Raw genomic sequence first — 20,210 nt, 5'->3', positions numbered from 1 at the left:
AAAACTGATCCTGACTGAGAAGGCTTGCCACTTCCCCTCAGACACTCTGAAAGAATATGCCGGAAAAGAGGGTGATGTTACTGTTTAACCAAGGGCCATTGCTGATCTACTCATTTTTAAAATTACTCTGTGAGTCCTCAAGGTCCAATAGGGAGTCATAAAAGAGTTTGTGATATTTGCTATTAGGCAACTACAAAATGCATACAAAATCCATTTAAACATGCCGAGTCCAAACCATTTCTTCAGTGAAGTTATGCTGTTAAATGAGAATAAACTATAGAAGGAAAGTAACTTAGTGAACAACCCCTCACCATGTGAAAGCAGGCGCAGATGCAGCAGACTGGGCTGCACTGGCCCCTCGAGCACTCCCAAACTCCCGCTGCAGAGCAGAGGCGTGCAAGAGCGGGTTCTCAGGCGCTTCTGCCTTCCTTCTCAGTGGTTACATGGGGAGTGGGTGGGGGATGTGGGTTGTACAATTCAAACATGAGAAATATTGAAGCTCCCTCGAGTGTGTGTGTGTGTGTGTGTGTGTGTGTGTGTGTGTGTGAGAGTGAGTGACTGTGCGGGCGTGCAGTTTTGGATTTACAAGAAAGAGATACATATCCTTTAACGAGATGGACATTATTTTTCAGAAACATTTTGTAGGAAAAAAAATGACCAAAACAAGAAAAAAGAGTCCTTCCATATATTGGGTCTCTGATGCCCTTGTGGATCTAGGTTCTGTTTTGGTTGCCCCTTGCAGACTGTCTCAGGCTACAACTTCATTCAAGTAGCCCTTGTATTGCCTGTTCCTTTATGTTTATTCAGCTTCACTGCACTTGAGTGCCTCCTGTTTATGATAGCAAAAGTGTCATAATTGAGGATATAAAAGAGAATGGACTATCAAAAGAAAAGAGGCACACTCATGAGCAGTTAGAGTGTGGGCTGCAGCGCCTGAGTTCTTACTCTCTGGGATGTGAATGACTCCCATCCACTGGGCTGTAATAAATGGTACTTGCTTAGTCTTAGTTGACTCTTTATAGGTAGGCTGTAGCATCCTTCTCAAGGATAGTTAGTCTTAATCTTTATTCTGGCTTCCTGTGTTTCCTTTGCAGTAACCAAATACCCTAAACACCTTGCACTGGGCCCCACTTCTGCAGGATCTCCTGCCTCACACACTGCCACACTAGGCTTACCTAGCACCCAGCACCCAAGCCACGTGGAAACCACATGTTCCCAGGGAAGCATTGCTCAGGAAGTTTCCATGTTTCTGCATGTCTGTGATTTCTGCCTGGACATATTATTGTTCTGCTTTCGAACAGGCAGTGGTTTCTTGTGGAGAGGATGGTTATCATTGTATACTTCTTAAGTATATAGACAATCCTCGATTTAAAAGTAGATTTAAAATTTTCTTCATATGTAAAATTTTACATATTGTATTTTCTGTAACAAAATCAAAGTAAAACATTTCTTAAGAAACAGTATGAGCCTTTCCCCTGGCTGGCAGCACGGAGGCCGCATGATGCCTGGAGTTACTGTAAAAGACGTTAACCAGCAGGAGTTCATCAGAGCTCTGGCAGCCTTCCTCAAAAAGTCCGGGAAGCTGAAAGTCCCCGAATGGGTGGACACAGTCAAGCTGGCCAAACATAAAGAGCTTGCCCCATATGATGAGAACTGGTTCTACACAGGAGCTGCTTCCACAGCACGGCACCTGTACCTCCGAGGTGGTGCTGGGGTTGGTTCCATGACCAAGATCTATGGAGGACAGCAGAGAAATGGTGTCAGACCCAGTCACTTCAGCAGAGGCTCTAAGAGTGTGCCCGCCGGGTCCTCCAAGCCCTGGAGGGGCTGAAAATGGTGGAAAAGGACCAAGATGGGGGCCGTAAGCTAACACCTCAGGGACAGAGAGATCTGGACAGGATCGCTGGACAGGTGGCAGCTGCCAACAAGAAGCATTAGAACAAAGGATGCTGGGTTAATAAATTGCCTCATTCATAAAAAAAAAAAAGAGAAAGAAAGAAACAGTATGAAAGGACATGTAGATCCCAGCGTGACCCACAGTGGCCATTCTGCATTGTCATGTTTCCGAAGCATAGTACTGTGGAGGTCACTTGAGGTCATGACTGAAGACTGCGAGTGCCTGTGTTTGATGGGATCCTGGGTAAGCGCTCCATTCAGCTCATCTCCCCATTCTGCCACAGCCATCCCCATGGGAGGAAGGGCTAGGGCTTTGTAACCATGCACGAGTGATGATGGAGCCTGGACGGAGCAGGAAAAGCAGCACTCACTGTAAGGAATCACCTGCTTCTGTCCTGACTCCTTCTGTTTTCCACATGTGACAAGGCCTAAAGCATATCTTTTCTGTTGAGCTTTGTCTTAGTTCTTTTCTGTTGCTGGGAGGAGACACCATGATGAAGGCCACGTATAGAAGATAGAGTTCACTGGAGTCTTGCAATTCCAAAAGGCTGGAGTCCGTGATCTTCATGGGGAACATGGCAGCGGTTAGGCAGGCAAGGTCCTGGGGAGTAGCTAAGAGCTCACATCTGATCCACAAGCAGGAGGAGGGAGGGAGGGACACAGAGAGAGAGCTTACTGGGAATGGCATGGGCTTTAAAACCTCCAAGCCCACTCACTCCCAGTGACTCATCTCAAACAAGGCCACACTTCATAATCCCAAACCTTTCCGCCCACCAGACACCAAGCATTCAAATATATGAACCTATTTTCATTATCTCCCTGTCTGTTCTTAGCCACCTTCCACCCTTGCAACCAACCCCCAAAGAAAAACAATAAATAAATAAATAAATAAATAAATACAGAAACCCACATCCCGCCAATTCAAAACACCACAGTTGCTGTGCAAAAATACCCTGAAAACATATTTAAGGAAAGGGGGTTTCTTTTGGCTCACAGTTGGAAGGTGCAGTCATCACATAGCAGGAGTGCAGGCAAGGCAGCTAGGAAGAAGACATATGGAGCGTGCTCGCTCAGCTTCTTTCCTCCACTTAGCCTCAGTGCAGGGCATGCTGCTACCCAGAGTGGGTGGGTTTCCACTCTGTAACCTAGAAGACAAGCATCCGTCAGAGGCCAGTGTCCCAGGTGACTCTCAAGCTCATCAGAAGGATGTGTGACTCGTGGCTGACCTTGGCTTGTTGTTGTGCACTTTCGTGTCCTTGCTGCTGTCTATCCCTCCTTTTACACCAGGCTAGAGGAAGGAGTGGGTGGGGGCTGCTCCCACTGAGCAGGCAGGCAGGGCTTTCTTTATGACTTTCCTTCCTTTTTTATCACTCAGGTAAGCTGTGTAGGCATAGTGGTTTGTATGTGTATCAGAGTCATCAAAGATTACACATAGCAAACAAAGACATTCAATTTAAGCAAGTCATCACATGGATTCTCTTCTACTATTAGTACAAACTATTCTTCTAGTCCAAACTCATGGTCTGTTTTTTATTATTTATTTTGGACCATTTAAATTACTTCTGGATGCTCTGAAATGAGTGTGGCGTTCCTTTCCTCAAGAATTGTCCACGGCTCATATTGCTATGGGAAATGTCCTAATGAAGGTAGCACCTACTTTCATCTTAACATTTGCTGGCATTCCAGGACCCAGATGTCTTCCGTCACCCACTGTCAGCAGCACCACAGTGGCCTGAAGGCCCAGGTTCACATATGATCATAATTCCTCCTGATTTCAACACAGTGGAGTAGTAACAGTAGTAACATTTCTTTTTAAAGAAATGTATTACACAACTAATTGCATGTTGACCTGATCGCCACATTTTTTACTTGGTGAGTTTAATATTGTAATGAATCAGCTTAGTTCAGTGTTGTGTCTTTCAAGTTCTTCAAGTCTCTGGGAAAGTTGTAATGACTCAGTCTGTGTCTGCGCTTAAATGTGGAAATGGACTTAGAGTGCACAGTTCCTGCTTTGACTTTTTATAACCTCATGGCTATTGTCCTTATTTATCTGATGATAATTTAACTGTCCAAGCCAGTTGTTTCCTGGATTTTGTGGTGGTGGGTAATTCAAGGCAAAAGTATATTTTTCAAACATAGATTTTTAAAGCACTTATATGTTGAGGGCTATGTAAAAAATAAAAGGCAAGTAGAAGAAGAAAAATAAGAGTACACTTAAAGAGAGGAACTTTAAGATAAATAGGTTGTAATGATAAAAATACTCAAAAAATGAAAATTCCGGTAAGAAAGATAAGCTAAGATATTTATAAAAGCAGTAGCATTATTTTAAAAAAATCAATAAGGGCAATTTTACTTAAATATTTTCTTTTAAAAAATTTTAATTTTATTTTTAATTTATTTTGTACACTCCATATTTCATTCCCCATTCTTCCCCATCCACTCTCCGACTGCTCCACATCCCACACCTCCTCCCCTCCCCACCTGACCTCTGAACTCCCTGGGGCCTCCAGTCGGTTGAGGGTTAGGTGCTTCATCTCTGAATGAACACAGACCTGGAAGTCCTCCACTGTATGTGTGTTGGGGGTCTCATATCAGCTGGCATATGCTGTCTGTTTGGTGGTCCAGAATTTGAAAGATCTCGGAGGTCCAGATTAATTAAGACTGCTGGGCCTCCTATAAAATCGCCCTTCTCAGCTTCTTCCAGCCTTTCGCTACCTAATTCAACAACAGGGATCAGCAGCTTCTGCCCATTGGTTGGGTGCAAATAACTGCATCTGACTCTTTCAGCTGCTTGTTGGGTCTTTCGGAAGGCAGTCGTAATAGGACCCTTTTACCTGATCTGGTATTGGGTGAGGGAAATATTTTCTTTAAAAAAAAAATAAAGATAGGAAGAAAAGGAAAACACAGCATGTCTTTGCACCTCATTCTGTGGTCCTGTGAGTGTCTGTGAAACTAGTGGCAGCTGTGCACCTCTGACCTTGACCCCAGAGCTGCAGGCACTGTGATTCCACTTACTGCCTGTCCTTCTCTCTCTTTTTTTTTTTTTTAAAGATTTATTTATTTATTATATGTAAGTACACCGTAGCTGTCTTCAGACACCCCAGAAGAGGGCGCCAGATCTCGTTACAGATGGTTGTGAGCCACCATGTGGTTGCTGGGAGTTGAACTCTGGACCTTCGGAAGAGCAATCGGGTGCTCTTACCCACTGAGCCATCTCACCAGCCCTGCCTGTCCTTCTCACCTGGCTCCCTTCTCACAGCTCTCTCTCCCAGAGCAGTAATTCTCCTGTCTTTATTTGTTTACCACAACCAACACCATTGTGAGTCGTTCTTCCTCCACTTTAAAAAAAAATTACCCACATGGGAACAACATAAGCTATTTTCCATTCTTTGAAAATGGTTACTGAAATCACACTTCCATTTTATCTAAGTCCCCTAATTAAGTTAGGGGACTGACAAGTGGTTGCAAATAATGAGCATGGAAAACTTTGTCAGCTAATATCTAAAGATCCACTGAACCCCCAAGTCGTCATCATCTCTGTCCCCTTTCCTCTGTGTGTCTGTCCAGTCAAGGGGGCAGTAAGTAAAGAGCATTTTGTATACTTTGAAGTGCTACATAAAGGCTGAGTTTAAATCGGCCAAAGGTTGATTTCGTTCTATAAGAATTGCTTTGTTAGCTATCCAGCAATTGTGTTCTTGGTAAATTTACATTGGATAATTTGCCATTCAAATAATAGTCCTTTTCTAAAACTTAAAATTTGAATTTTCTCAACTTGAAATGAATGTGCTTAGTTTGAGAGTGCTAGCAAGCATGAAAGCATGCACATGTTACAGAACTTGGACAGCATGTCTGTTTGCTGTTGTTCCTGTGGAGGTGGGAGGTGCCCACTAGTACTTGACATGCCATTGTTAGAATGAGTATATTTTAACTGTTTAATACCTCGTATCTTACTTCATCTTGTTAATGTCAAAATAGGAAATAGATCCCACTTGTGTTCTTGGTTATTTACAGTTAAAACCATTTGCATCAGGAAAGTGTTGACAGTAAAAAAGAATGAAAATCATATTTCTAAAGTGGAGCTTCTGAGCGTGACCCTGCTTGTGGCTCTAGCACATGCTAAATGCTTAATGCTAGCAATAGTTTCGTTTCCTTTCAGAGGTGGGAGGGATTAAGCTTGAGGAAGAATCTATGTAGTAGCCCAGGTTGGCCTCGAACTCAGAAGGCCCCTTCTTCAGCCTCTTAGGTACCAACATATTTGGATACTTTCAATTAGCACTACTTCTAAACTATTTTGACATACAATTTAGATGATTACAAGCTTTTAAGGTTGTGAAAAGGAATTATAAATAAGAAGTAATATGTATTTTTACATTTTCTAACATGATTACCAAAAGCAAATGCCTTGAAGATATTAGAATGTTTTACTATATGGAAGAATCAGGTTGATACAGTTTAAATATATTGAGCCCAAAGAAAGTACAGTCACAAGTTATTACAGCAAGCAGTTTACTTTTTTTTAATATATAATTTTGGTTTATAAAATATTTTTATTTATTGGATACCATGATACTTAAAGCTAAGCAAGATAACATAGTTCAAAGAGAATTGTAATTATGTTACAAAAATATCAGCAAAAGTGGTCCATGTCATAATTTGCTTAGTGCTTAAGTACTGTCTTCTTAGATGAAAAAAAAGGGGGGGGGAATGATAAAAAGATTCAGAGGCTGGGGAAATAGCTCAGCAGGTAAAAAGCTTGCCAGGCAAGCTGAAGGGGCTGAGCATTTCCACTGGGACTCACTCGTCCTTCCTTCTAACCCTGAACATTCAGCCATTTCTGCCTTCGAGCCTTTGACTTAACTCTTTGGGATGTTTGGCTGAAATTTGAATAGCAAGCAGCCTTACCAGTTGGCAATCTTCCTTGTTCCAGATTGCTATGTAGCCAGCACCCCTTCATCCTTCAAGTCTCAGCTTCCACAAAGCAGCCTCCCAAACCACCATCTGAAGTAGCCTTGCCCCTTTCAAATTTGCCTTTCTTAATTCTTGCATAGTAGGAAGGTCTGGTGTCTGTTATGTTTGCCATTGGCTTCTCAGTGCCTAAAACAATGGCTCACACAGCATAGGTGCTCAGTACATCCATGGCTGATGAGTGGAGGATTGGAAAAGTTTCAGGGTGAGCGATTTGCCCCTTTTCTGATTGCTTTATGGAAATAGGAAGGGTGTTATTTGCTCATCTATAATCCAGTCAGTTGGGATTTTCATTCTATGCTTTCATATGTGTATATTGTTTTCATAATTGTACTATATTTTAAATGTTTGGTGCTTTGGTTTTGTTTAACAATTTAAATGTTTTCTAAGTTCCAGTAATCCTGCTGTAGTTATTTTAATGGCTACATAATATATATGCTACATTGAGTTGATAACTTGTCATTTACTTACCTGTACCCATATATTGAATACTTTGCTTCTAATTTTTCCTATTATAAATAATACTGTACTGGTTAGTTTTGTGTCAACTAGACACAGGCTGGAGTTATCACAAAGAAAGGAGCTTCAGTTGGGGAAATGCCTCCATGAGATCCACCTGCAAGGCATTTTCTTAATTAGTGATCAAGCGGGGAGGTCCCCTTGTGGGTGGGACCATCTCTGGGCTGGTAGTCTTGGTTCTATAAGAGAGCAGGCTGAGCAAGCCAGGGGAAGCAAGCCAGTAAGGAACATCCCTCCATGGCCTCTGCATCAGCTCCTGCTTTCTGACCTGCTTGAGTTCCAGTCCTGACTTCCTTGGTGATGAACAGCAGTATGGAAGTGTAAGCTGAATAAACCCTTTCTTCCCCAACTTTCTTCTTGGTCATGATGTTTGTGCAGGAATAGAAACCCTGACTAAGACAAATACTTTAAGGTACAACCTAGTAAATACATAAAAAATATTCACCATTGGATATAATACATTATAATCATTAAAGATGGTTTTATGGCTGGAGAGATGGCTCTGTGGTTAAGAACACTGACTGCTCTTCCAGAGATCCTGAGTTCAATTCCCAGCAACCACGTGGTGGCTCACAACCATCTGTAATGGGATCCAATGCACTCTTCTAGTGTGTGTCTGAAGACAGCAACAGTGTGCTCATATACATTAAATGAATAAATCAGTCTTTTTTTAAAGAGAGATGGTTTTAAGGAGTAGGAGTTGCTCAGGCACCTTCTACCATTTCTGACTGCATATGCATTAGTTGTAAAGGATGTGTATGGCTCTTTGGGGCTTAAAGTACTTGTCACAGTTGCTGTCAAAGCTTTGTGACTCAGTGGGTTCTGTAAATGGTGGCTTATTATTTCACAAGGAAGTTCAGGAGCATAACATACTTTAACTCATAAGGTAATTTGGATACAAAATGTGTAAGTCCTACAAATAGTTAAATTATTTTTATTAAAATTGTTACCTTTAATAAATAGAGCAACTATAAGGCCAATAAGCACAGGGCCTAAGATTGTTTCTTGGGTGCAGGTAGACGAGATATTTGAGCTTATGAAGCTATGTTTGACAAAAATCATAGTTTTCATGACTAGTTTTTGTGATTTTTGTAATTCAATCCTCTTTTTTTTTTTTTGAAAATCAGAAGAAATGTTTAGGACAAAATTATTTGAGTTGCCTTTGAAAATAAAGTTGAACTTGTCTATTAAAAGTGACCGTGGCCAGGAATGGTCTGGAACTCCAGCTGCTCCAGAGGCTGAGGCAGGAGAACCATAAGTTTGAGGCCAGCCTGGACTATACAGCAAGATTCTGTCCTAAAATAGACACTCCAACAAAGAAAAACTTAGCTATTCTTAAATTTTAAATGTTTATAAAGTGTCTGTGTGTGTGTGCACGCGCACCTGCGTATATATGTACATGTGTGTGGAGGGAAGGGGGAACTTACATGCCATAGTGCCCATGTGGAGGTCAGAGGACAATTTGTAGAGTTGACTCTCCTACCATAGGGTCTGGGTTTCAAGCTCAGATTCTAGGCTTGCATGGCAAGTGCCTTTCCCTAAGGCAGCTTGCTCATCCTACGCAAGTAGTCTTTAACTCTCTGTATCTCTGTATATGAAGAGTGCTTATGTACATAGACATTATAAAATAAAACAGCCTCAGGGAAATTCCTATTTGGATATTTCAATTTTTTTCAAATTATTTGAAATCAATTGTAAATATTTCTTTTCATGGATATAAATTAATCATGATGTCCTGTGCATACATTTTTGAGTTCCAAGGAAAAGCAACTCTCTAGTTATATAATTTATATTCCCTTAAAACATCTCCTATGTAATCTTCTTAAAGAAAGAATTATCTCTCTCTAGTTATAAATGTCAGTTTTTTGTATAACATAATAAAAATGAACTAGTTTATAAAAGATTTCTGATGTTACTAAGGATTGTAACAAACCTACATTTAGAAATGCCTATTTCATTTTTCTGAAACAGTGAACTTTTGTTCTTTTGTTTGTTTGTTTTTTGTTTTTTGTTTTTCGAGACAGGGTTTCTCTGTGTAGCCCTGGCTGTCTTGGAACTCACTTTGTAGACCAGGCTGGCCTCGAACTCAGAAATCTGCCTGCCTCTTCCTCCCGAGTGCTGGGATTAAAGACGTGTGCCACCACGCCCGGCGAACTTTTGTTCTTTTTACCACCTAAAAATATTATCTTAAGCTGTGAGTTACTTGACTGACTAAAATTTGGAAGAAACATTTTCCAAGCTTACCTTTTTCATATGTTCTATATTTTCATCTTGATTTATAATCATGTAATAGAGATTCATTCAGTTAATTAAGAAGTACATTTATTAGGGCTCAGGAGATGTTAACTCCAGTTCCAGGGGATTGGAAGCCCTTTTCTAGCCCACACAGCACTAGGCACAAAGGTAGTGCATATGTGTGTGTGTGTGTGTGTGTGCGTGTGTGTGTACATGAGAAATACCTGTACATACAGAATAAACATTTTAAAAAGACACTAACCAGTAATACTCTCTGCTAAACTTGTATTAGGCATTTAACAGTGGCCAAACAAAGCTTAATCTGTGTAGAATATACAACTAGGCAGACAAGGTAACTGTAGCTTGTTATAAGTGATGTTTAAAGAAGCAGAGTAGAAGAGAAGGCATATGAAATGTAGTAGGGATGCTGAGACCTTTGTTGGGGCGACAGGGAAGTCTTCATTGAGGAGGCTTCTGAGGAAGTGAGATGTGCCTTCCAGCTATTGGGGAGGCCCAGGCGGCCAGTCCAACATGCTGGGGAACAAGGGACTCAGTCACAAGAGTCTCACGGGAGAAAATGCTGAAGAGACAGTAAGGAAAGGATTCTGTACTAAGCACTGGGTTATATCGTCCTGTTTCTTCACTGTCTGATCTTCCGAAGAGTTATCTTTTCTTTCTTGCTGTTTCCAGAATAACATGTTTTTCTTTTTGTGAGTTTACTGAGTACGCAGACATTTCAGCTCCTTTAGAACAACCACATTTCATTTAATCGGAGTTTATTGTTACATTTAATTTCATGATTTCCTCTCTGCTCAGCCCCTGACCTCTGTCCTGAGAGTGACTAACAATTCATCTGCTAGCTTCGCTTTACAAATATCCTTCTCCCATTTCTGATTCCCTGCAAATTTCTACTGGTGAATCAACATTTTTAAACCATTAACTTCCATCAGCATATTTTCACAAATAAAACCAATTAAAAATAAAAACAAACTGACCTTGAGTTATAAATCTTCAGGTATTCTTCTGAAATGTGTTTACTGTGACTCTTTATTCAGCCAAAGTCAATTATTTGCCTTCTTTGAAATGACCAAGAATCTAAACAGATAAATTCAGCATTGTTGGGAGATGTTAGAGAATGTTTGCGTCAAGTTGGTTCTGACAAATTGAGTTAGAATTCCCTGTGTGGATGGATGGACATTTGAAACTAAACGTCTCGTTTCGTAACCTGTGCTTTACACCGTTCAGCACTTACTGAACTGCAGTTTCCTCTTAACAAATGGGGATTAATTAAATGGTCCACTTCAGAGTCTCACTGCCATGTTGTTTTAAGAATATTATAGAGTAATATGTAAGAATGTGCTTTAAAAAATAGTGCTGTTGAGTATCCCTTATTCTGTTAGAACACCTATATGCATCTTTTAAATTTTTTCTATAAAACTTACATATTAGTTACTTTTGGAGATTTTTTTGGTTGGTTGGTTGGTTTTTGTTTGTTTTGTTGTTGTTGTTTTTGTTTTTATGCCCTGGTAACTGCCAACATTTTTTATTCTCCCTCTGAACTGAATGTCTTTGTAATTTTCTTTCTTGAAGTGGTTTCTACAGTATAAGTGAACAAGTCTTGGCTGCCACCCAACAGTGTCATGGTGACTGCTCTGTGTTGCCATAACCCCTGCCACACACCATGATAAGAACTGATTTGCCCTTGCTTTTGAAAGTAGCTGTTGGAAAGTGGGCATAGGCTTAGTGGTTTCACACACAGGAACAGCGGGGTTCTAAAGCCCACTAGCCTCAGCCTGCCTGAGAATGAGGTACTGGGTATGTGAGGCCCCGGCTAAGGAGACAAATCGGACATGATCAGGTTAGGATCATGGATGCAGGGCAACAGGAGCTTCAAGGAGATGGAAAGTGTTCCCTGTGGCTAGCCGTGGCAGTCAGGGCCCAGGTGGGAATCCACTTTCAAACTGTGAAGGATTCAGAGCAGAGCGTTGATTTCTAAACAGCTGCAAGCTAGTCACCTGGGAGCTCAAGATGTGTAGTGCCCAAACTACTTCATCCTATGGATGAATCAGGTTGCTGTGGTGAAAATGGGCACCTGGAAGGCTCCAGGATGGCCAAGATGTGCAGTAAAGCTTGGCCTCCCTGGATATGTGCAGCTGTGGCCTCTGTTCTTTTACTATGTCATGCTGTTTAGCAGACCTTAGCAAAATTCATAAGGGTTTGACGATTCTAGCTCCGCAAACAAAGTCATTTTTCTCAACAGATTTGTGTGCTACATCTTAATGGGTATACAGTGTTCTTGGTTTTGGTTGTTTTGTCTGTTGTTATGGAGTTTAAATTTCACCACTGGTCTATTTTTCATATTTGTGTTATTTTTACTACTTATTATAGATATTTACTTAAGATCTTTAAAACCTTTTATATTTAAGGCACAGAATAAAGTTATCTTTATAGATATTTACTAGTTATGAGTTTTGTTCATTTGTTTGAATTACTGAGGCTGTTTTCAGGGTAAACTGAGAACCAGTCGGCTTTTCATATCTTGTTTTCATTTTTCTTCATTGTAGCACATCAAAATGTATAGTCTCAATAGGAACCTGAAGAAATGGACTGCTTATTTCTACCTTAAGCATATAAATGTTACTGATGTTTGAGATTCTGAGTGTGTGAGACAAGAAGGGTTGCTAAGCACCAAGGCATGATTGAATAAGCAGTACCTTAATTATCATGGTTGATTATTAAGTCAGACTGGATGTAGTCTAATAAAAAATAAGGTTTGAAGTGTACAAAGGGGACTTTCTAATTGCTTTGGTTATCATTTTTGACAAGAGCCAGAGTTTTTGCCTATAATTTTGGGGCTTTTACCTAAAGTTTATGTAAATTTAGTTGATTACAATATTTTTAAAAGGCATTCTGTTTTCCTTTGTGAAAAAAAATGTGTTTCATATTCCATGTAAAATGTGTCTGAAAATACAGAAAGTGAACTGATGCTCACTGGGCTCCTGTGCTGCCGCAGGATTGTAAATGAAGGGACTGACAGTGTGCGTGTTTGGCTTTAAGTTATACCATTCAATCATCCAGTTTTGTTCTCTTTGGTTTTTTGTTTTGTTTTGTTGTTTGGTTGGCATTTTCTTTTGTTCTGTCTTCAGCCATCATTTTGTCTGATCATCTTCAATCCTAGAGCAACCTGAAAGCAGCTGTGCTGCTGCTGCTGAAGCGGGCGTCCTTGTCATTCCTGAGATTAGTGTCACACATGTGTCCGGAGAGAGGACCGGGAATGGGGAAAAAGGCAGAGCTCTAGGAGACATTGACGCCCAGCATATGCAGGGTGTGCAGGAAACAGCCACAGACCCTAGGAGTGAGAGCAGAGGCTTGCCCGAACTCAGGAGGCAAAAATCTGTAAGAAAAATGATGGAGGATGGAATGTCCACAGCTGGCAGAGTGCAGTTTTAGCAGACGCTTTGTAGCCGCAGCCCAAGGTACCTTGAGGCAGGGGCACCGTGCATGCTATGTGCGCGCTCGACAGTTGCACAGTCACAGACGATTTGCATGTCATCTGATAAAGTGCATGAATTTGCATCGTAATTTCTCAACGACCTTTAATGCTCTTCAGAATGATCACCCTATGTAGTAGCAGGAATTTGTTAGAGAAACTGAGGCAGAAATTTGCTTCTGAAGTAATTTTCTGCTTAAGTTTTGGAACTAAAATGACTTTTCATAAATATGAAGGGTAATGTATATAGACTTTTAACAAGTTTTGAGCTTGTGATAGTTACAGTGTATATATGATATATATATACATGATATATATATATATATATATATATATTATGATATATATTCTAAGAGTATCTAGAATGGAGAACACAACCTTCCTAAAAAACCTCTCTGCATATATTTCTGTTTTAACTTAAGTTTATTAGTAGGAGCTACGATACAGAGGTCATAACCAGCATTTAATGTCTGACCTTTCTAATTGCTTCTGCTCTTTGCATGCATATAGGAGAACTCTTCATAAAACTGTAGTGGGTAGTTTACAGCATGCTTGTGGTTTAATATACTCTAAATCACTGTCATTTAATTACAATGAGTGTGTTTTGACATTTATAAAATATTTCAACTTATCCTTTGATTTTTGTCCTGTAATCTATTGCTTTAAGAAATTCTGCTAAGGTATTGATTGAAATGTAATTGATTTGGTATTACTCTTTTAAAAGTTACTTAAGATATTTAATGTTAATTAATCTTTGTCATTTCTTTGTTTAGGAGATACAGAATTAACAGGTCAAGAAGAACTGATGGACATAACTGAAGTTGACGAGGGATTTTATTCCAGGGCTGCATCTAGCACCAGCCAGTCGGGTCTATCAAACAGTAGTCACAATTGTAGTAACAAGACAAGTGTAGGAAAGAACCAGAGACGGTCAGGAGGAAGCAAAACTGGAGCAAAGGAGAGAGAAACTGCAGGGGAGTCTTGCAGAGATCACTTTGCTCGCAAGCAAACCCAGAGAGCCCAGAGCGAGAACCTTGAGCTTCTCTCTCTGAAGAGACTGACCTTGACCTCCAGCCAGTCCCTGCCCAAGCCCAGCAGCCAAGGCTTGGCTAAGACTGCAGCCACTGTATTTAGTAAATCCTTTGAACAAGTCAGTGGTGCCCCAGTCCCACGTAGCCCTTCTCCCGCCATTGGCTGTGTTGCTGGAGCAGATGCCAATAGATTTTCTGCCTGTAGTCTCCAAGAAGAAAAGCTTATTTATGTGTCAGAAAGGACTGAACTTGCAGTGAAGTGTCAAGCTGGCCAGCAGGGACCTCCTAGTATTAGCATCACTCTGTCTGCAGAGTAACGTGTCACTCACTTCTCTCCTGTAGCCAGTGAAGCTGGAGAGACGGCTTTGCTCCCTTATGAAAGCACTGAGTCCTTCATGCCTGGTCCTGGCAGGAGGCTGGGGTCTTGAATTCTGAAGGCTCCCCTTTGACTATGAAGGGAATAATGTCTAGTTTGCAGTAAGCTGAGATGTGGTCTGGTTATTTCTTGGGAACTCTTTTCCCCCTGGTTTAAGTTCTTTATTCTTGTATTCTCCTTTCCTGTTACTTGTTATTGTTAACGTCCTCAGTGAGGTTATTTTTAATACCTTGTTTTTTAGTGGTTGTGTATTTGCCCTGGGAAGTCAAAGAGAGTCTCTGTGAGAGGACTGGGCTGTAGAGCCCAGGGGGAGGAGCGAGTCCATGAAGCCATGCTGCTCAACAGACATGTGAGAAAACAGCCTCACGTGAGAGCAGTGGGGATGCTACGAGCTCTGACCACATCATGCTTAGGATGGGACAGTATGCTCCACACTGCAAGTTACCTGGCAGGACAGTTGCAAGGGGAAGCTGGGAGAATTTCTGTTGCAGTCCTTAGAACATTAAATAGCAAAAGTGAGATTGCTAGTAGGTGACGTTCTGAAGTGTGTGATCTGGATTGCAGGCATGAAAGTCCCGTTCAGTGTCTAAAGTGTAACCAGCCATAACGCTGTTGGACTGTGCTGCTTTGGAAATCCTAGTTAGTTTGTATTTTAGTGGTCAGAGCACACATCATAGAAGACTTCCTGAAAACCCCTGTAAATCTTGTAGCACAGCTCCCGAGATACCAGAATGAAGCATGTATTTAATAGTAAATGTCTGTGAATGAAGGAAACTAGTTCATGTTTCATCCACAAAATGTGGTGAAAGAAAACAGTAGGTGTGGGCAGAGGACATTTGTGCGTTAGCTTACGGGTGGCTTGTGTTTGTTCTTGAATTTAACATAAGAAAGAGTGCACTTCTTGTTTGTGAGCTTTAAGTATTCTTGTTATGATGTAGAAAGAATTCAGCTACCACCCACTCCTGCCAACCAAGCAGTAAGAAATGTGGTAAGGCAGAAGCTAAACTCTGTGTCCTCTAGATGGACACCCAGGCTTGGTGCCTGTGGTCTGCTCGGTTGGCTGACGCTCCTGTGAGGTGCATATGCTGTGGTGCTACACTGGGGCATGAGAGGAGCAGGGTCAGTGGGGAAGCCTGGGACGTTGTCTACTTCTCGGCTTTCCTGACTTAGCACACTGAGGCCTCCTTACCCGTGGCCTCTCTCTGTGCTCACAGAACATGATAGTGGTCCCGTCTCAAACCACATGGGTCCAGCTCATGGAGATGAGAAAGCTGCATGGGTTGCAGAGTGCAAAGCATTTTTACACTTGAGATACATTTTTTAAATGCTTACCTCCTAGTTTAAACCTGATTATCCAAGGCCTATGCTTTTTAGCATAAATGAGCTTAACATTTTAGTTTCAGTAACAGAACAAACTGCTGGCTTAAATTGTCCTCATCAATTTTAAGGTAACTAGACAGTAAAATTGATAATTGGAATAATTTAATAGTAATCTTGTATACAGTTGAAATGTTTGTAAAATGTCACTGTGAATTTCCTGTTGTCTTTTTGTAATTCCTTAAGAACTTTTCTTAAACATAGTTACTAACAGTGTTGATATTATTAAGAAGAAATTTAAAGATTGTCATTAGGCAAGTTGAAGTGCTTACTTAAGCATAGAGTAAGTTTAAAGAAACATTAGCTGGCACAAACAAGAGATCAGAATAATGTTCAGCCACCATAATGAAACCTCATTTTGATATTGTTGTAGACATTTGCTACTTGTGTGGTCCAAAGACCACTGGTGTCACCTGGTATCTTAATAAAACTTCAAAATTTCGGGGGCAGACCTACTAGTAAATCAGAGCTGACCTTTTAAACTAGGGATGCTAGTATCCATCCGTCTTAGTGAAGACAGTTTCAGAGTGCTAACTACTGGTCTAATGTAGGGTCCTCAGTGGTCTCACAACCCTCAAGCACGGGTATTAGATTCTAGGTCGTCACAATTGTCATAGTTTTTGATAACCAAGTAGCTTTCTAATAACATTGACATGCGACTTCTTAGAGACTCTCATTTTAAATTCCCACTTCTCATTTGTTTCTGTAATAAAGATGTAGTATCCTTTGCTTCTCTTGTTGGTAATAAATAAACCCAGCGCTGCAGATGCTGCAGATGCTGCAGGTTTTACGTAGGAAAGCCCCTCTTTGTTCTTGAACTGTTAGATGGGACACAGCAGAACAGTTGCACACACGTCCACCCTCTTTTACAAACTCTGTAACAGCTTACACAGTGGAATGAGTCTGGTTTGCTCCAAATGATTTACATCAATTGATTTCCTGGGGTGTGGTGTTACATGAACAGTAAAGTTCTTTTATACTACTTTTGATACTATTTCAAGTAAGGATTGTGTACATCAGGGGCTTTCATACCAGCTGCCAAAGCTGGATGCTGTCACCTGTGGCGACAGCTGTTCTAGTCACTTTCCTACTCATCTTTCAAAGGTGAGAAGTGGTGTGGCTTTGTAGGCTTGTTTCTATTAAGATGCTAGTGTTGGCATCTCATGGACCCAGAGGAATAGCTTTTACCAAGAGGATTCCACACAGAACTGGGGTCTGGCACCCCATGGTTAACTCTAGATAGGGGCTTTGGATTGACTCAACCCTTGCACTCCTGTGACACTGGGCCTGGCATGAAACTCTGCAATCCAAGTGAAGAGAGAAGCAGAGGATCCAGCTGCTGGGTGCTGCTACCCTTCCACTTCCTGGAGCCTCAAGAAAGCACCTTGCAATGTCTGGGACACTGCCTGACCCCTTTAAGTCCATCTCTGTAGCACGGAAGAGCAGGAATTCCAGAATGACTGGTTTGTTTTGAAAAGGTAGTGTTTCATTGCCCTTTCAATTGTAAAGCAACAACTCTGCAAATATCATTCTGTTGTTAAAAAAAAAAAATTGAATTAAAAAAAAGTTGAATTAAAGGGAAATCTGTATTTAAGTCAAAATAGATTTTAAAAAAAAATCCCAGTTTAAAGGGATTTTGCCTATTTTGAACTATCATAGTTAAAATGTTGAATGGTAAATTATGGAGGAAAATATATACACTCTAAAACATGATTTTAAGCAAAGAGTTAGAGTAAGGCAGCTCAATGTTTACATCCATGGGCACATTAGACCTCCGTAAAGGAGAGCACGCTGAAGAAGCCTGTGCCAAGTATTGTAACTGAGAGACAATGCGAAAACACACAATGTTGGCACTAAGGCACTGTAGATGGAAATTAATGTACAATAGTGTCTTCCCAACCCGAGTGAAAGGCTAAAACCCCAGTCCTTTAGTGAGCACGAGTTTACACTTGCACATTTGCTGCTGAGTGCTAGAACATTGGGTAATGGAGATGTGTGCTTTTTGATACTGTTCGTCTTCACAGATAGCACTCATGGGCTGCCTTCTGTACTTTGTAACGTGCACATATCCAAAAAGACTGAACGTGAACAATTTGAAGATGTTTTGTATTTTTGCAGAAGTGTGCTAGTGGACATGGGCCTCAGTTGTGTTTTCTGGGCCCCAAGCTGTCTGTCTTGTTGGAACTGGCCATCTGCCTCTGGCCTTTCCTTCTGATCATGTGATGCTAAACTCTTCTCACAAATACACTTGTCATTGTATGCCTAGTGTTTACATTCCTAAGAATAAATCTTGGATATCTTTATGTGCTCTTTACATTTTTAAGGTATGAAATAAACTGGAGTTGAGTTCTTTGAAGTTTTGTACATTTGTATAAATGTTCTCCATATGCAGTACTTTATACATCAAGTGTTTCCTCTTGTTTTGTTGAAATAAAAACTAAAAGAAAAAAGTGTTTTTCTAGATCATTTTATTCACTAAAAACTGCTATAAAAATCTGTGAGCTTGCTATTGGGGCAGAAGAAAGCTTGTGTGGACATAGCCACATGAAGCTGCTGGGGTTGGCCCAACGTAACCCTCACTCCTGACTATGCCTCAGGATGAGGCACTGGAACGGAGCATCCCCACTGGTGTCCATCCAAAGCTGAGTGCCAGGCCCCTGGCCTGGTGGCTGACTTATACCAGAAGCACGAGCAAAGTGGCCTTCGGTGTGGGGGCATGGAGACAGGGAACACATTGGGTCGCTGCTAGTTTCCAGACAGTGGGGTACATCACAGGATTTATTTCTTGGCTACAGGAGGTCACAGTGGCATTCCTGGTCTGCATGTGTTTACTGAAACCAACCCCATTAGAAAGGAACTGTTTTAGTGGGCAGTTGATTATCTGTGTGAATAATTCCAGCTGATCAAAGGAGTAAGTTAGGAAATATTTTCTGAGTTACTTTTCGTAGAGGATTTGTAGAAACCAACGCCTGACGATTTAGAGATTATTACTATGTCAGTGAAATCTGAACTCATAGTGACTGCAGAGTCCCTGGCATGTAGCTGGCTCCCCTAGTAGAGTCTGACTGTTAATATTTACACGCACACTTTATAACCACTAATCAGGACTATAAATAACTAGTCATTCTATAATTTCTCTTGGTTTATTACCGTAGGCCTTATTATACAGAGGCTGATTTGTGACTTAAATTAAGCATTCAAAACAATCTTTAAAAGGAAACAGCACCCCATTTTAAAAAAGAGGAAACTGAAATGCTCGGGGAGTGGGTGCCAGATGCTGGGGATCATGCCCTGAACATAGGCCTTACAACTCTTTCTTGGTTGTCGATTACTCAAATAGGATCCTAAGTACCGTCAAATGGACATGTATTTCAAATTTCTTTATTCCATTTCATAAGGTTAAAATTTAAAGTAAAGTACAATTTTCATGAAACTAAATGGTGCTATGTTTTGAAGAATATGAGATAATTGTATTTCATTGGCAATCAGATTATTATTATTGCTATACTAAAAGTATGCTCATTTAAATTAAAATAAAATGGTTCTTTAGTTTTTCAGATTGACAGATTGGAACTAGTATCTGCATTTATCTGGAGAAATCATTAGCGTCTGAGATAATTGGTGGGAAAGTAAATTGCTACAAATGAGTGAGTGAACAATTGAGCAGAACCTTTACCCATGTATTCTGACATAGTAAATCTACCCTATATCTCTTCTACCTTTTTTTGCATTAAATTGACCCATATGAATAAACATTAAAATGCAAGATATTCATTGTAGCATTGCTTGTAAATGTCTCGATTATTCCATATACTGGAATATGGCATACCCATTAAAATACAAGTGTGTATATGTCATATATATCGCAAGCCCATTTAATTACATTTATGTTGAGTAGTTAATGTGTATGCATATTCTATATATGCAGTATACGTGTGTTTGTTGATTTTACTCAAAATGTGGTCTGCAGATGGGCTTGGGGTTCAGGAAATAGCTCAGCAGTTAAGAGTGCTTGCTGCCTACCATAGGACCTGTGTCTGATCCCTAACACCTACATCTGCTGGCTCTACCAGCTCCAGTTCCAAGGAATCTAATGCCCTCTTTTGGCCTCTGTGGAAACCCAAACAGAAATGGCATATATTCATTCATTCATATACTCCTGCCCCCCACAGATACCACCCACAATTAAGTCTTAATGACCGCCTACATTATGAGAAACCAATGCTTTTGAAAATGGAGATGTGACAAGCCTCTTCCGGTCAGAAAAGCACTAGGGTAGCGAGGGCGCAGGATCGGCTGACACTCGCCAGCTACCCACAAC

General features: G+C 40.7%; 1 protein-coding gene and 1 pseudogene across 6 annotated transcripts in view; both read left to right on the top strand.

Annotated features, from left to right (window-relative positions):
* Fam126a (family with sequence similarity 126 member A) overlaps window positions 1-20,210 on the top strand; it is a 120,859-nt gene that overhangs the window by 55,059 nt on the left and 45,590 nt on the right. For 4 of the 6 annotated variants that reach the window (XM_029477389.1, XM_021161836.2, XM_029477388.1 and 1 more), the window contains one exon: window positions 13,879-18,339. The exons of 1 other annotated variant lie outside the window; for it this stretch is intronic. In XM_029477389.1, the coding sequence (XP_029333249.1) occupies window positions 13,879-14,453 (575 nt within the window). In that variant the 3' untranslated portion in view covers window positions 14,454-18,339. Of the gene's footprint in view, window positions 1-12,793; window positions 13,092-13,878; window positions 18,340-20,210 lie in introns of those variants that run through there. One more of the 6 variants, XM_029477390.1, reaches the window with a different exon arrangement.
* On the top strand, window positions 1,487-1,987 carry LOC110293937 (annotated as a pseudogene).

Source organism: Mus caroli, chromosome 5 (assembly GCF_900094665.2).
Source record: "Mus caroli chromosome 5, CAROLI_EIJ_v1.1, whole genome shotgun sequence".
Lineage (NCBI taxonomy): Eukaryota > Metazoa > Chordata > Mammalia > Rodentia > Muridae > Mus > Mus caroli.
Note: the sequence above shows the minus strand (reverse complement) of the source record. Positions and strands in the feature narration are given on the sequence as shown.